The 14,587-nt window shown below is 44.7% G+C and overlaps 1 protein-coding gene across 1 annotated transcript; it reads left to right on the forward strand.

Annotated features, from left to right (window-relative positions):
- The first annotated feature begins 10 nt into the window (after nucleotides 1-10).
- On the forward strand, nucleotides 11-14,359 carry RAD21L1 (RAD21 cohesin complex component like 1). The gene is made up of 13 exons (XM_026862373.1): nucleotides 11-580; nucleotides 2,189-2,318; nucleotides 3,628-3,727; nucleotides 5,194-5,300; nucleotides 5,694-5,879; nucleotides 6,499-6,600; nucleotides 7,520-7,633; nucleotides 8,618-8,847; nucleotides 10,084-10,186; nucleotides 10,949-11,088; nucleotides 11,782-11,871; nucleotides 12,505-12,582; nucleotides 13,915-14,359. The coding sequence occupies exons 1-13, from the start codon at nucleotides 416-418 to the stop codon at nucleotides 14,101-14,103; spliced, it is 1,734 nt and encodes a 577-aa protein (XP_026718174.1). The 5' UTR covers nucleotides 11-415; the 3' UTR covers nucleotides 14,104-14,359.
- The last annotated feature ends 228 nt before the right edge of the window (nucleotides 14,360-14,587 follow it).

Genomic DNA, 14,587 nt, shown 5'->3' on the forward strand with positions numbered 1-14,587 from the left:
CTCAGCCCCTCAGCACCCGGCTGGATCCCGCCATTTCCTCAGGTCCCACTAAATCCTTTCTCAGCCCCTCAGCGCCTGGCTGGATCCCGCCATTTCCTCAGGTCCGTCTGGATCCTGCCATTCCCTCAGCACCTGACTGGATCCCACCATTCCTTCAGGTCCCGCTAAATCCCTCCTCATCCCCTCAGTGCCCAGCTGGATCCCGCCATCTCCTCAGGTCCTGCTCAATCCCGCCATTCCCTCTGCGCCTGGCTGGATCCCACCATCTCCTCAGGTCCCACTAAATCTCTCCTCAGCCCCTCAGCGCCCGGCTGGATCCCGCCATCCCCTCAGGCTCCCATTAAATCCCCTCTTCCCACTTAGTGCCCCAGGACCCTTTTCCCGTTGGGAGGGGAGGTGGCAGCAGGGTTGCCCCATGAGCCCCGGCCCAGGCGCCATGTTCTACATGCATTTGCTCGTCAGCAAGCGCGGGCCGCTGGCCAAAATCTGGCTCGCTGCCCACTGGGAGAGGAAGCTGACCAAGGCTCAGATATTTGAGTGCAATTTAGAGGCTACTGTTGAAAAGCTCATCTCGCCAAAGGTACGCTATTAGATGATGAGGTGTCTTCTGGTAAATTCTGGGGTAGAGGCGTTTGTCATCGGGGGGGGGGAACAGGACGGTTTGCTGTCTCGGCGAATTGTCTGGACAAATTTGCGACTTATTTCAGAACTGGCGGGAGGCAAATTCCTAATCTGATTTTACTTCAGTTCTCACTCGGATAAAATCTCCGTCCTGTTCAATGACAGTTATATAAATATTTTACTTGCTGTTTCACTCCTGCAGATCTGTGGCATACATTTAGGTACAGTGTAAGAACATGTCACCACGGTATATTCAAGCGTCTTTCTCTGCGCGCTGGCGGAGCTCCAGGTCACCGCTGGCCCAGGGTTTGAGCCGCTCGTGAGGGAACACGAGCCCGTCGGTGTGGTGTGGTAGCACTGGTCTTTCTTTGGAGACTTTAGAGTACCAGCTGCAGGTCTTGTTCAACAGAATCTGGGAAATTGCCTCAGAAAAGATTAAAAAGTCAGCTGCTTAACCAAAGTCGGGGCACTCAGAAAGCTGCTGTGAAGCTGTACACGGACCACTGGAGGAGAACGCTTTTGTTGATCTTATAATAAATAACTTTTGATCTGTTGTACCCATCCTTCCACTGACACTGCACTTTTTCCAGGTCCCCCATTCTAAGCCCTTAGATAATAAGGGCTAAGCCCTTAGCCCTTAGACAATTAAGCAGATGTAGTGCTAATGAGACCCGGAGGCTGAAGTCCTCTGCGTCTCCCGGACAGGAGCGACTGGAGCAAGCGCAGACGCGGGCAGTCAGGTCCCCGTGACTCAGTCCTTGGCCTCGCCGCTGCGGCTGCATCCAGGGGACCGGTGAGGAACGCTTCCCCTGCTGCAGCTCCATGGTGCAGGACATCCAAGGCTTTCAGCTGGTGCAAGAAGATTTTTATTGTTTGTTTGGGTTTTTTTTCCTCCATGAAAATAACCTGCTTGGTATTTGGTAGCCTGAATTTCATTGTCCGGCTTGCATGGGTTATGCATAACTGAGTGTGGCTAAACGATATTATTTAGAGGTGTTTGCCAAGAGGTTGTGTATGTACCTGGTTATGTACCCTCTACTTTCCATATTATTGCCAAGAGGTACGGGTTACGTACCCTCTACTTTCCCTTGCCTGCTGTCCTGGCTAGCATCAGCATGACCACCTTGAGTGTATTTGCTGCAGAAAGACTTGGCATACATAAGGGCATACTTATGGCCTTTATTTGTATAAAAAGGGCACAGATGTGGTGCCTGCTCAATTAAATAGCCACAGTGTCACATACCAGGGTATGTGCAACTCCTTTCTGTTTCAGGACGTGTTGTGCTGTTCGTTGGCAGTTAGCTGAGGTGTTTTAGATAAAGAACATCAGTTTAGGACTCGCGCCTCAGCATGGGCAGGGTTTAGGTACAGAAGCACCTGGAAGTTCCCAGCTCTGAAAATTCCTTTCTGTTTGTGATTCCCTGTGTCAGTACAAAGCCCTGTTGAATTTCATAGAGTTCTGTACTGGTGTATGTTACTGGAACTCTGTTACTACTGTGTAATATTTTCATTGTAATGTTTTTTCCAAAAATACTAACTCCTGAACAACTCTTTTAAATCATCAAAGTTTACTGTAGCTCTGCGAACCTCTGGACACTTGCTCCTAGGAGTGGTGCGGATTTACCACAGGAAAGCAAAGTACCTCCTGGCAGACTGCAGTGAAGCTTTGACAAAAATGAGGACAGCCTTTCGCCCAGGTACGTACGGAATTCTGCATTTTTCCACCTGTGCCCTTTATGGCTCCCATTTTAAAAGTTCTTCTTGGCTATTTCTGTTAAATGCACATTGATGATCCCGAAGGAAATTGAACATACTAGTGCCTAGTCCTGCTGTTTAGTCTGGCTTAATTTAATGCCATTTCAGGTCTTTGACTCCTTTAAAAGAAGCAGTATCTTAAGTGGTCTTATGAGAAGAATCGCGTCTTCAGCCATTGTTGCTAGATAATTAATTTTAATTCGTGATGACACCAACAACATGTCCAACAGTGTGTTAGTGCCAGACCTGACAGCGTGTTTTGAGCTCTGGCCATGCAGGCAGCCAGAAGGGAGCAGAGATGTCTGGATCCTTTTCCAGCACGCTGTATGTTTGTTGTACTTAGGGAACAAATGCGGAGGCACTGTTGTCTTAAAAAAGGCTACAAACAGGACACCAGCATCTATTGCCAGCCCTAACGTGCTCTGGGACCTGGACTGTTTGCAGAATAGTGAATACCTACTGCGCATTATTCTCAAGGATATGATCTTGATTAGTAAATATTTTAAGCATTTGGAAATCTCTAGAAGAAACATGGGAAGTACACAGTATTATCTACTTTGAATAGATACTACAGTAGCTTCTAGAGGCCTGCACAGCACAAGAAAAAGACACAACAGTCAACTGCAGCAACAGAGATTCCAACTAGGTATAAAGTAGGGGGAAATCTCAGTGAAAGTGGTAAAAACCACTGAAACAGGCTGTCCAGGGATGCTGTGGAAACCATCAGCAGGAACAGTCAAAAGTGATCTGACTTAGAAATTAACCCTGTTTTGAGCAATAGGTTGGGTTAAATGACCTTCAGAAATCCCTTCTCACCTGATTACCAAGTATTTGCAGTCTCACTTCGTAGTTATTTGACACTGGAGAACAGCGTTATGCAGACACTGGAGAGAGAAAGAAAACGCAGTAATTCATTTGAAGTGGTGTGAAAGACTCTTGGCTAAATGTCAGCTGTGAGAATCTTTCAGGGACTTAAAGCAGCTGTTCATAAATCCAGTGTATTTACAGTATTTCAGGTCCTGTAGCAGCAGACTCTTCTGTATTCTGTAAAAAATACGGCTTCTGAAGTATGTGTAAGCTAAGGATTTTAATTCCACTTTGGAGTGCTTTTGACAAAGTGCCTAAACTTTACCTTTCTGTTCTTTAGAATGGCGGCAGACCTTCCTGACAGCTTTATAATCGTCCTGTATGGATTTGGGAGAACATTACTTTCATTGATACTTATTTTGTTGTGTTGTCGGTTTCTTTTAGGACTTGTTGACCTTCCAAAGGAGAATGTTGAGGCTGCTTATCAGTCCATTACATTACCTGAAGAATTTCATGATTTTGAAACACCACTGCCTGATTTAAAGTAAGTGCTTCCCTAGTTTTTAGTCAGTATTTTAGTATTTTTAGAAGTAAAAGATATCCTTACTGTTACCTGATCGAGACTCAGATGGAATTGTTTTGCTTTGTTAACTGAATCCTCCTAAATTCAGAGTCAGCTTTACAAGGCTGCAGTCCCAGGAATGGTGCTTTTGTAGAGTTCCCCAAAGTCCATTTAATCAACAGACCTTTACAATGAAATAATGTCTTGAACTCAGGCTTTAGGGTTTTAAATTGTCTGCGAGCAGCCTGCAAACAGCTTTCTGACCTCAGGAGAAGATATCAAAGTTAGAATAAATCCTGTAGTAAGACCTAGGAAGCTCTGGCGAGTAACCTCGCCATGTTGTGCTGCTCCATTGTGTAACTGCATTTAATTTCTGCTCCGTTGCTCTTTGGGGCCAGGGTATTTTATCAGCACTAGTCAGCTTGGCTCCTGATGAAAAGCCAGAATATTTCTTCGGCTTTTCCTGACACACATCAGCATTAATGTAGAAAAACTGATAAAAAAGCAGGAGGCCAAGACATGTTCCTGATGGCTCTGATGCCCCCAAAGGTCCAGGATAACAGATTTCCACTGGGGCTTCCTTTGTACCTCGTCATAAATAGAGTTGGACGGGGTCTGTAAGTGTTTAGTATTTTGCAAGTATAGCTGTGTGCCAACTCTGTAAAGCTGGCCTTTTCTGCCTGCCCAAAGTGTCTGTGTGCTTCGATTTATAGATGATGGTGTTACACTAATTAGGCGTCTTCTACGTAACGAGCGTCTGGTAGATGGCAGGGCTTGGGGGTGGGCAAACGCACACAAGCCCGAGTTTATGGGTAAAAAAAGAGAGCGGAGAAATGTGAAATACGGAGAGGACCAGTGCTTCCCTCATCCTTATAAAGACATCTGCTGGTCCTTGAGGGGGTTCCTCTCTGAGTATACACCTGGATCATTCGCTCCTGGAGCTCCAGGTGCAGGGGGTATTTAAAAACTGAGTTGGCTGATGCTTCCCGCTCGCTTGTGGCCCTCCCTCAGCCACCCCCTGGCCCGGCTGCTGCGGCTTCAGGCTTTGCTGTACACACTGGAGGGTGCACAGGAACTTTGGCTGGCACAGGCAGCAGCTGCCTACTCGCTTAGAGGTACCAGTTTTATTAAACCTACAGCACCTGTTTTCCATATGCCTATTTTTAGCTTTTAGAGGAAAATCAAAGCAGTGAATTTTATCAATAAAACCTGAAATGGTTTGAATGCGAATAGCTTTGGGAAAGAAACAGTTGTTCTCCCTCCACAGAGGTGAGGATCAGCTGGGGTACTTTCAACGCCATAGGAAACAGAAGCTATCGTTTGGGGGTTTATGATAAAACATCAGGTGGAACACTGTTTAGAAACCAGTTTTCGCATTCCAACTAAATGGTCAGTGGCTTTCAGTTCACCCTATATTTTCTATGTTTGTTTGTTTTTTTTTTAATCAGTGCCATTGATGTTGCTGAACATTTTGCCCTGAATCAGAGCAGAGCTGAAGACATCACACTTACAGAGGATTACGAAAGCAATATGCTTCTCTGTGATAGAAACTTTGGTGAGAGAGGTTGAGAAATTAGAAAATTCCATAGGGAAAAGTGTGTTTTATGCAACATTTTGTACAGTGTGAGTCCTTCCCACATGTGAAAAAGCTGTTATTAAAAGGGCATTTGTTTCACGCTTGGGCTGATCGGCCTGCCATACCTTCTTATGCTTAAATGTTTGTAACTGCTCTGCCTAAGTGATATAGTATGATATCAGAGACTGAGAACCAAACCCAGTATTTTCTGCTTTTTACTGAATTAGCTGAAACTGCTTATTGTTTATTCCATTTGAGGCGTGGGATATCTTACAGTCTTTTAAGAGCTATTCGAAAAATGAGGAAATGGATGAATCCGTGTTTCAAAAAATTCCCGCAGATGAAGCCTCAGAAATTCTGTTGTTTATGCAGATGAAGAGCCAGAGGCACTAAGAAAACAGAGCTTCTTTGACAGCAGCATCTTAATGAGCAGCAACAGTCTCGTGGCTGATCACAACTCGGCGAGCGTGAAGGGAGGCGGGTCTGCGCCGCGCGAGGATGCCTACAGCTTCGAGCACGACTGCTTTGGAGATGAGGAGGATGCTGCGGATATGATTGGTAGGGTTTGCCACGGATAAACAGAACTAGTTGCTTTCCAAATATTTTTATTCTTACAGGGAAACAAACAAGACAGCGTGAAAGCGTTTTCAAACAGAAATTCTCTATGTTTTGTTGTTTTCATGCTTTTTTTCTTTTTTTTTTCCTACTTGTCGCTAAATCTCTGATCGCTTAGACGTTGCCAAGTAAAATCGTTTTGAGGATATGTTTTGGGTTTTTTAGAATTAAAGGCATTCAATTTATACTTAATGTTTAACAACTGAATTTATATTTTCAAAGCTGAACTACTGCTGCCTTTTTATCCTTATTGTTGTAATAACAAAGGCAGCAAAGTAGCTTCTACATCTCTATGGTTTATTTACGTAAACCTTTACAGATCTATACGTTTTAAACAATATCAGTATCCTACTTTTCATAGAAAAGGTGTGCCCCTCAAAATGAAGACTAACATTCTCCTTTTTGTGCTGTTGGACACCCGTACCACCAACAGCCGTCTGTGGAAGCTGAGCTTTTCTTGTTTACAGAGAGTTAACCTTCAATAAGTAACATTAGGCTGTATCAGGCTATTCCGTGACCGCTAAGGCTTAGAGTGATTAAAACTATGCGTTTTGTATTTAAGAAATCCTGTTGAGGGATGAGCAAAATGGCCTAGATAAAGACATTCCTGCTATGGAGGAAGAACGTCCTTTGTCACAAGATCTGTCAGAGATCGGCGCACCCAGTGAGTTTTGCAGCATCTGCTCTGTCTTCCACAAACCCTCTGTCCCTGTCTTAATGCCTCAAGTTACTCACCTTCAGCTTTGTATAATGTCCTGAGCCTTTTTCCCTGGTTCATTTATTTTGCCTTTTTTTTTTTTTCCCCTCCTAATAAGCATCATCCACCATTTTAGGTACAATTTAATCCGACCTGGGTGTTCCAGATTTGTAACGACATTGCTTAGAACCACTTTCCTGTGACATCCCTCTGGAGGGGCTGTTGATCCCGGCGCTGCTCACCCAGCAGCTTTCACAGGGGAGAGGAAACTGCAGCGAGGGATGCTGTAACTTTAAACTTCATCTTTGAGGAGTGTTATCTTCATGGTTCAGTGACAAATGACACTTTCATAGTCCATAAGGGTGGTGTTAGTCTTCTTTTGGTTTCAGATCGATGAAAGAAATTAATTTTTGCAAAGTGTTTCTGGGAGTTTTGTTGTATCTTAAATCCTCATGCCCCCATCACACTGTTACTTTAAAACAGAGAATTCTGGAACAGCTTTAAAAGGAAACAGTGGCACTTGCTTCTCTACTACCTGTTCCAGAAGTATCCACACTGCCATACAGTTGCCTGGGACTGGAAAGAGATTGAAATTAAACGTTTTTTCCCCCTAACCGCTTTTCGTGGGGTGGGTTTTCCTCCAGATCAGTTCTCCAGCCTGTTCCACCTCACGGGCTGGTGTCGGTGAAGGGAGGCGTGCAGTGTACGAGCAGCAGCAGTCCCAGTTATTAACTGGTTCAAGTGACTGTGAGATTAGAGATAAAAGCATAGTTTTCTAACTCTGATCTCTTTTCTCTGATACCATTCTGTGTCGTGAGATTGAGAAATTACTCCATCTTGTAAACTTTATTTTTTAATTTGGGTTATTTGCTGGGTTTTCTTACAGTTGAGGCCGACTGTGCAGACACCACCATTAAGAAAATCAGTCACCTAATGAATGAAACGATACTTTTGCTGAAGGAAGATGAAGGATTTGTGCTTGAGCCAGTTGATGATACAGGTCAGAACTTGACCAGCTTCTTGCTGAATGTTTGCATTAGCTAAGTTAGTTTTTCTTCTTGTTAGTGAAAATATTTGCAAAACAGATTATTCCCACTTTAGACTTAATCTGCTCCTGCCCTCAGAGTTCTGTTTTATGGTAACTAGTATACAAAACCAGTATCAGGTTATTCATCTGATCTGCCCAAATCTCTGCTTACAGTTTCTTCCACGTACCAAATCAAGTTTTGTTGCTCTGCAAGTTCTGCTGGCAGTGCAGGCCCGGCCTGGTCGCCGGTGTTACTGAAGTCTCAGCTGTCGAAAATTTATTGCTCGTGACACATCAGTGACTTTTATGTGTAAAGGAACAATCTTAAAACACTCCGGCCTTTGTAAAACTTTGTTTTGTGAACTTTTAATAAGATCCAAAAAGGAAAAGGTTTCATTTCTCCTGTAAGTCTGAATGTCACCTGTCACGTTCGGCAAATAAACAAGTTCAAGTTGACACTAATATTTAGAATGCTGGAATTTTCCAGCCTGCCAAAATAATATTCAGGAAGTTACAGCTATATAACCAATCCCTGTCTTTCTTCCATGTTTACTACATACATCTTAATTAAATTGCTAAAGAATTAAACTGGCAAATACAGATATTAATTATGAGGTAATGAAACCTGTGGAGTACATCAGCAGTTCCTGGAGCAATTAACTTCCTGATGGATTAAAGATAGCTTATTCAGTCCTGTCAGTATATCATGTGTTCTCATTAAGCCCTCTTGTTCCTGGTTCTTTAGTACAATAGTCATATGTCTTCTGTAATTAAACGTACGGGACTTTCCTGTACAAGAATACAAAGAGTAGATTTTATGAAAACTTCTGGAGGAATGGCCCATGCGCTTCTACTTTGATTTTCAAGTCTGCGCGGTGTCTCGTGGTGCCTTTTTTTTTTGTGCTTCGATATTCTGTGAATAAACTTTTTTTTTTTTTTACTACTTGCTCTATTTAGCTGTCACCCAGAAGAAAAAAAATAAAAGAAAGAGGAAGTTGCTTGTTGATGTAAACAAGGAGCTCAGCTGCAACGCTATATACAACCAGCTTAACAACTGCACGGACATCCTTGCTACGTTAGACCTGGCACCCCCGACAAAAAAAACCATGATGTGGAAGAAATTGGGAGGCGTGGATAAGCTCCTGTCCCACGCTACACAGCCTGTGGTTCACACCGAGCTGCAAAGGGTAAAGATCGGCTCCTTGTAGGTTTTTACACCACTCTATAGATGAGGGGAACTATTGCACACCCCAGGGTCTAACTGGGAGAGGTTTTGCAGGCTGGGGTTTCTGTGAATGCCCAGCAAGCTGCAGGTGCAGGTTTTTATGGTTTGACAGTACACCTGATGATTATTTGCATACTCACCACTAATTGATTCGTCAGAAAGACCATCAGTAGAGCTCACGCTGTAAGCTCCAGCACTCCAACAAGAAGCAAAAAAAAACTGACAAAAGGAACTTTAGGGCTGAGGTTTCATTTCACATTCTGGCACTGGACTGACTGTACACTCATGACACAACTTTGTAGATTTCTGACAGTTTCTTTGCTGCTTTCTACTTTGTTTTATTATCTTCTGTTGTGTTTCTGCTCTGTAATCCATAGGAGACCATGTCTTTCGTCTACATTTACTTTAAAGGTACATCAGGCTTAAGCAGGAGGAGGATGATGATACTGGTACTGGCTTTGGGAGGTAGAATGCTGACGGGGTTTGTGCGTTCCCAGTTGGAGAGGAAGCTGCCAGCTGGAGAGCGGCCGGGGACTGGGAGGTTCCTGGTCACCCCGTCACCTTGGCTGGGGAGGGGGGTCCCGGCCACCCCTGCCTGTGGCTGTGGGTCTGGCTGCTCTTTTTGCTCAAGAAAGATGTGCTTGTTTCCTGGAAATGTGATCTGGCCAAGCCTCTCGTGTCCCCACACGGGGTCTGACAGATCAGTCAGAGAAGCTCTAAGTTCAGAGCTGGTACTGAGGCAGAGCTCAGCGCCTGGACAAGGTGACGGCAGAGACCCGGTGTGAACCCTGCTGCGACGTGTCCTCCCGGCGTGGCTGGAGACAGGGGCTGGCACAGCTTCCCTGCTTAGGGGGTGCACAATTACAGCTTGTTCTTGTTGCGGGTGGAAAACACACACTGGCACGTGGGGAGAGGAATCCCCGCACAGCTAACGGCAGACGTTCCTTTCTTTCACCCTTCCTTCGAGGGAAAAGGATCCAGGCTGTTCCTAAGATGTTTCTTCATGGAGTTCGCTGACAAAATTGAAGCTGCATGAGCCTATTACTTAAAAAAAAATAAATTCAGAATGACCAAATTCAAATCATTTAAATTCTGGGTTGCAGGAATTAATATGCAGCTCATATTTATAATTTTGTCTTGATGACTGCAAATAATCTGACGTGATATTCTGAAAGCAAACAAAAATAATTGTTTTCAGTTGTTTGCACAATGCTTCAAGAGTCACGGGTTTAAGGTGAGAAGAAACGGAATACAGAGGGAGCCTGAGATGGAAGAAACAAGAAAAGAGCAAGATACCACAGGTAATATTTTCATTCTGTTGTTGCAGAATTGGCTGTTGGAAAATATTTTCTATTTTACGTAATGCTTTAGAGACACGTGCACAGGGTTTGCGTGCAGAATTCTACAAATCAAAGGCCCCAAAAGTTAAATGTTAAGGAAATTGGCTGTTGATTTTTTTTTTTTAAGTTGTTTTGTTTTTACAAGTACTTTGCTGTTCTTTTGTTCCTTAGATCAGAAATTGAATGCAAGTCTTTTCCTTCCTTGTGGCACCTTTGGTTTCTCCAGTTGTCAACTAAACTGCAGATTTGAGTGTTTGTTTGTTTATTTTTAATTAAAAATGCTCCCCATTTATTTTGAGCTTAATCAAAACACCCTCCAAATTTCCAAATTCACTTAAATAACTTCTATTTGTATCTTGAAGATTGTGTTTTGGTGAAGCAAGAAAAAATGTTCCACTTTAGATCTTCTGAGAAGTATCTGCTTTCACTCCTTTGCTCTGCTAGAAATAAAACCTCTACGTCTGCCTCAGAAGTGAATCAACAAACCCACCTCCTGCAAGTCCATAAAGGTCAACTTCTAGAAAAGGAAAAACTCTTGGGAGGTTCTTCTTCTGTGCTCATATTGAGAATGATATTTATTCCCTATTTACTCATTTTGGCTCTTACTCTCAAAGACTGCTAACTAGGGTGTGATTTCTGTTTTTCAATTACATATTTATTTTTTTTTTAAGGACAGCGATTCACTGTAATTTCCTCTTAAACCTTGTTTTTTTATTAATACAGAGATGCTGAGAGTAGAAGAGCCAAGTTACCCGCAGGAGTCAGCTCATTCAGAGACTGAGAGAAAGATTAGAAATGATTCGTTTATGTTGACATCACAGAATAACAGAAATGAAACTGATGATAACTGTGGTGAAACTATAGTGAGCAGTTTCCATAAATTTTAGAGACCGAACTGTACTGATTGTTTTCATTTCGTGCTAGGGTGCCATTTAAAACACGTTAAGGAAACGTTTGGAAAGGTTGCTAGAGGCAGCCCGTACGGCATTAAGTAGCTTGTGTTGTGAAAGTTTATTTATAAGCACGTTGGTAGGCTCTCACAATGAATGAACGATGAATTAAAATGTCTGTTAATCGGTATAGATTACAGTCTAATCGCTAAGTAAAACCTTAATATGAAATATAGCCTCTTGGTACTGTAGAGATAATCATCTTTATAAAGGGTAAAACTTACCTTTTGTGACTCATACTGAGGAAATACTTAAGCAGTAGCAAATTATCTAGTTCTGCCATCTTTAGGCTAAGGTGCAAGGACATTCTTTAGAGAATGTGAGCCTCATTAACGTTGAAAAAGAATGACAAAATTGGACTTAATGGCAGCAAAAGTTGCAGGGTCTGTGCCTGAACTGAGCCTGTAGGTGTAGACCCAGCAGTAGGATAAATACTACAGCAGGGTCCTTTTTCTGTGCGAGGAAGGACGTGGTAGAAATAGCAACGGTTAAATCACTTTGGAAAGTGTTTATTATAATAAATTTTCTGAGCAGAGTTACATAATTGAGAATTCCACCGTATGCATTAATTGCGACGCCTACTGATGGTCCCTTCTGTCCCTCCAGCAGGATGGGGCAGCTTTCTCTGAGAGCTCCTCGCTGGCCAACACTCCCCTGGGCTCCGAAGCTGGAACACAACACGTGGAGTTCCCAAAGGTGCGTCTGCTCGCGGCTGACAACCCGGACTTGTTCAGAGGAGGACTCTGTTCTTTCTCAGAAATATTAAAAAAAAAAAAAAAAAAAGCAAGGGCATCATGAACTCAGTGAATTTTGGTGTATTAGCATCATCTTTAGGATATATTTGGCCAGTCAGAAACTTTCGAGCTTGGTACGTGGGGACACATGTGTCCCAGCAGTCTCAGGGTCTGGGAACAGTTTCGGGGCTGAACTGAAACCAGGGCAGTCCTCTCCTGTCAGCCTCAGAGGGCGAGCCCAAAAATCTAAAGCCAAACTTTGGAACATCAGTTCTGGCTCCTGACCAGTACAATCCCTGTCAGCATCCCGGTCGGGCAGAACACAGAACAGGCTGTGACGCTGCCCCCCACCCCCCCAGCTCACAGGGGACCAGTTCCCCAGCACCCGCTGTGGTGCTGTGCCCAGGAGTGGGAAGAACAGAGTCAGGGCGCTTTTTTCTGCTCTGCGGAGCCTGGGTGACCGCTGAGCTGCCGGGGGGTCCTGGGGAATGCCCAGCTCCAGCTGGGGTTAGATTAATCTAGAATTCTTCTGCTTTTTGTCAGCGTGGAGCGTGGCTTTTCACACTCTAACCTTCTGTTCTCTTTTCCTCTCAAGGAGCTAACGAGGAGCGGGGAAGACAGTGAAGAAATAAAGTGGAACAAAAGAACTCTTTGGTTATTCAAAACTTTACAGGTACCAGTGCTGTATTTTGTAATTGGTGCCAAAACCAGACATTGATTTCAGGTGGACCATGGCAAAAAATCTGCTTGTACCGTCCATGATGCTGCATCGTATAACCGCGTTTTGTCGGGTGTTTACATCAGAAACCAGGATTCTGAGGGACTGACGGGGTGTCCTCTCCCACGGCCCCTGGAATTGCTGGAATTTTCTGAACTGCTCCTTCCACGGCAGAGCTGGCTGTAACGCTGCACCCTTGTTCTCTTCCCTCTATGAGGGCACGCTGGAGTATCTACAAACCCCAGCTCCCAGCTGCTGCCAGGGTGCCAGGTCTTGGCTGAGCGCTGCAGGGTGCCAACATTTGGCTCTTCATCTGCTTGAGCTGTTTCTAAGATGAAGGCGAGGGAAATGAGGGAGGCTTATGGTAAAAAGAAACCTGGCAACACCTTCTTTAAGAGCTTTTAATGCCCCAGTGCTTTCGAGGTGCTTGTAATTTAGCAGAGCACGTAGCCTTTGCATCAGGAAGGCTTACTCTGCTTTTCTTGCAGAAATCCTTGTAAAACTGGTGAAGCTGGAAGGTGTGATACCATCTGCCGTGGCAGGAGCCCCCCCAGCCTGCCCCGATGTCCAAACTCTTGCCCGGGCAGCTCAGTGCTTTTCCTCCCTCCTTGCCCAGACGAGTGTTTTGGTGCTTTGGCATTGGGCTGGTTGAGGGTGGGTAGAAAAAAAAAAAACCAAACAAAAAACAACCAGCAAAAAGTTATTTTCCTTCAGGTCGGTTCTCTAATCCAATGCGCCACGTGGCTGAAGGGAAGATGGGAGAAGGTGGTGGAAAAATCTGAGCGTGGGGATTTTGTTCACAGAACACACCCAGCCTTGGTCCAACTCCTCCCTAGGGCCGGGGCTCGACTTCTTGGGGGTTTTAACAATTATTTCAGATGAACGTACCTCAAAGCTTCAGCGCAGCGCCCGGAAACAAATACTTAAATATAAGTGTAGCCATTAAAAAGCGAGAAATAAGAAGACGCAGTGAGGTGTGGCGGGATTGCCTGTGGTAGAGCTGGTCCGTTTGCCCTTTTGAATCACAAGAAGCGTTAGAGATGCGCTTGAACCTGGGGCGGGGGGCAGGCTGCAGTAAGGTGTGTAGGTGTTGGCAAAATTAGGGCAATAAAATGTTAAAGAGGCACTTGGATAAATGCAAATGCCAAGGTAAGGTCCCACTCAAGGCGCGCGAGCAGGCAATAGCGGCTCGGAGCAGCGCTCCTGCGCCCAGGCGGATGGGATCCGGTTTGCCTGGCGGCAAGGCTGACCCGACTGCCTCTCGTTTCCCGCCCCCCCCCTCTGCAGCACCTGAAGAGATCAGGCGTCCCTGCCTTCAGTTTTCGGGAGCTTTGTCGAAAAAACAACCGGAAAGAAGCTGCGGCCACGTTCTACGTCTTTCTGGTGCTGAAGAAGCAGTCGGTCGTGGAGCTCAGGCAGAGCGCTCCCTTTGCTGACATTACAGCCACCCTCTGCCCCGCTCCGGAGGTCGTGTAGCGTGTGGAGGAGCTGATAGAAATTAACGGTATTCTACATTTTTCAGAAAAACGACTGTCTTGTCAAGGCGTGGTAGCCGAGCAGAGCTCCCCCTCCTTTATACCACGGCCCAGAACTGCCAAGGACCGGGCTTGTGCGGGCGTGCTGCCTCCATACTCGTTACCACGGTGCTCGTTAGGATGTTTGTTATTAATATGTGTGTTTATGTGATGGGCAGTTACCTATTCTGTTAATAAAACATGGCTAAAATTCTACGTAAGCGATTTGCACTGCGAGGGGTTTTATGACAGACCTTAAAAAAGTTTCTTAGAGACCAGCTTTGGGGGTTGAATTATTTTCAGTGGGGCTTGTGTGTGTTAATCGTCTCCCGCCATCAGAAAGAGAAGTCTGTTAAGCTCTCTTTATCAAAATATGTCGTCTCTTCGAAATTATTCCTTTCAGAGAATGCTCAGTGTTTGGTATTTCGAGGACTAGCAAGCTCCCC

This window comes from Athene cunicularia (genome assembly GCF_003259725.1).
Source record: "Athene cunicularia isolate RWA chromosome 20 unlocalized genomic scaffold, athCun1 chr20_part2, whole genome shotgun sequence".
Taxonomy (NCBI): Eukaryota; Metazoa; Chordata; class Aves; order Strigiformes; family Strigidae; genus Athene; species Athene cunicularia.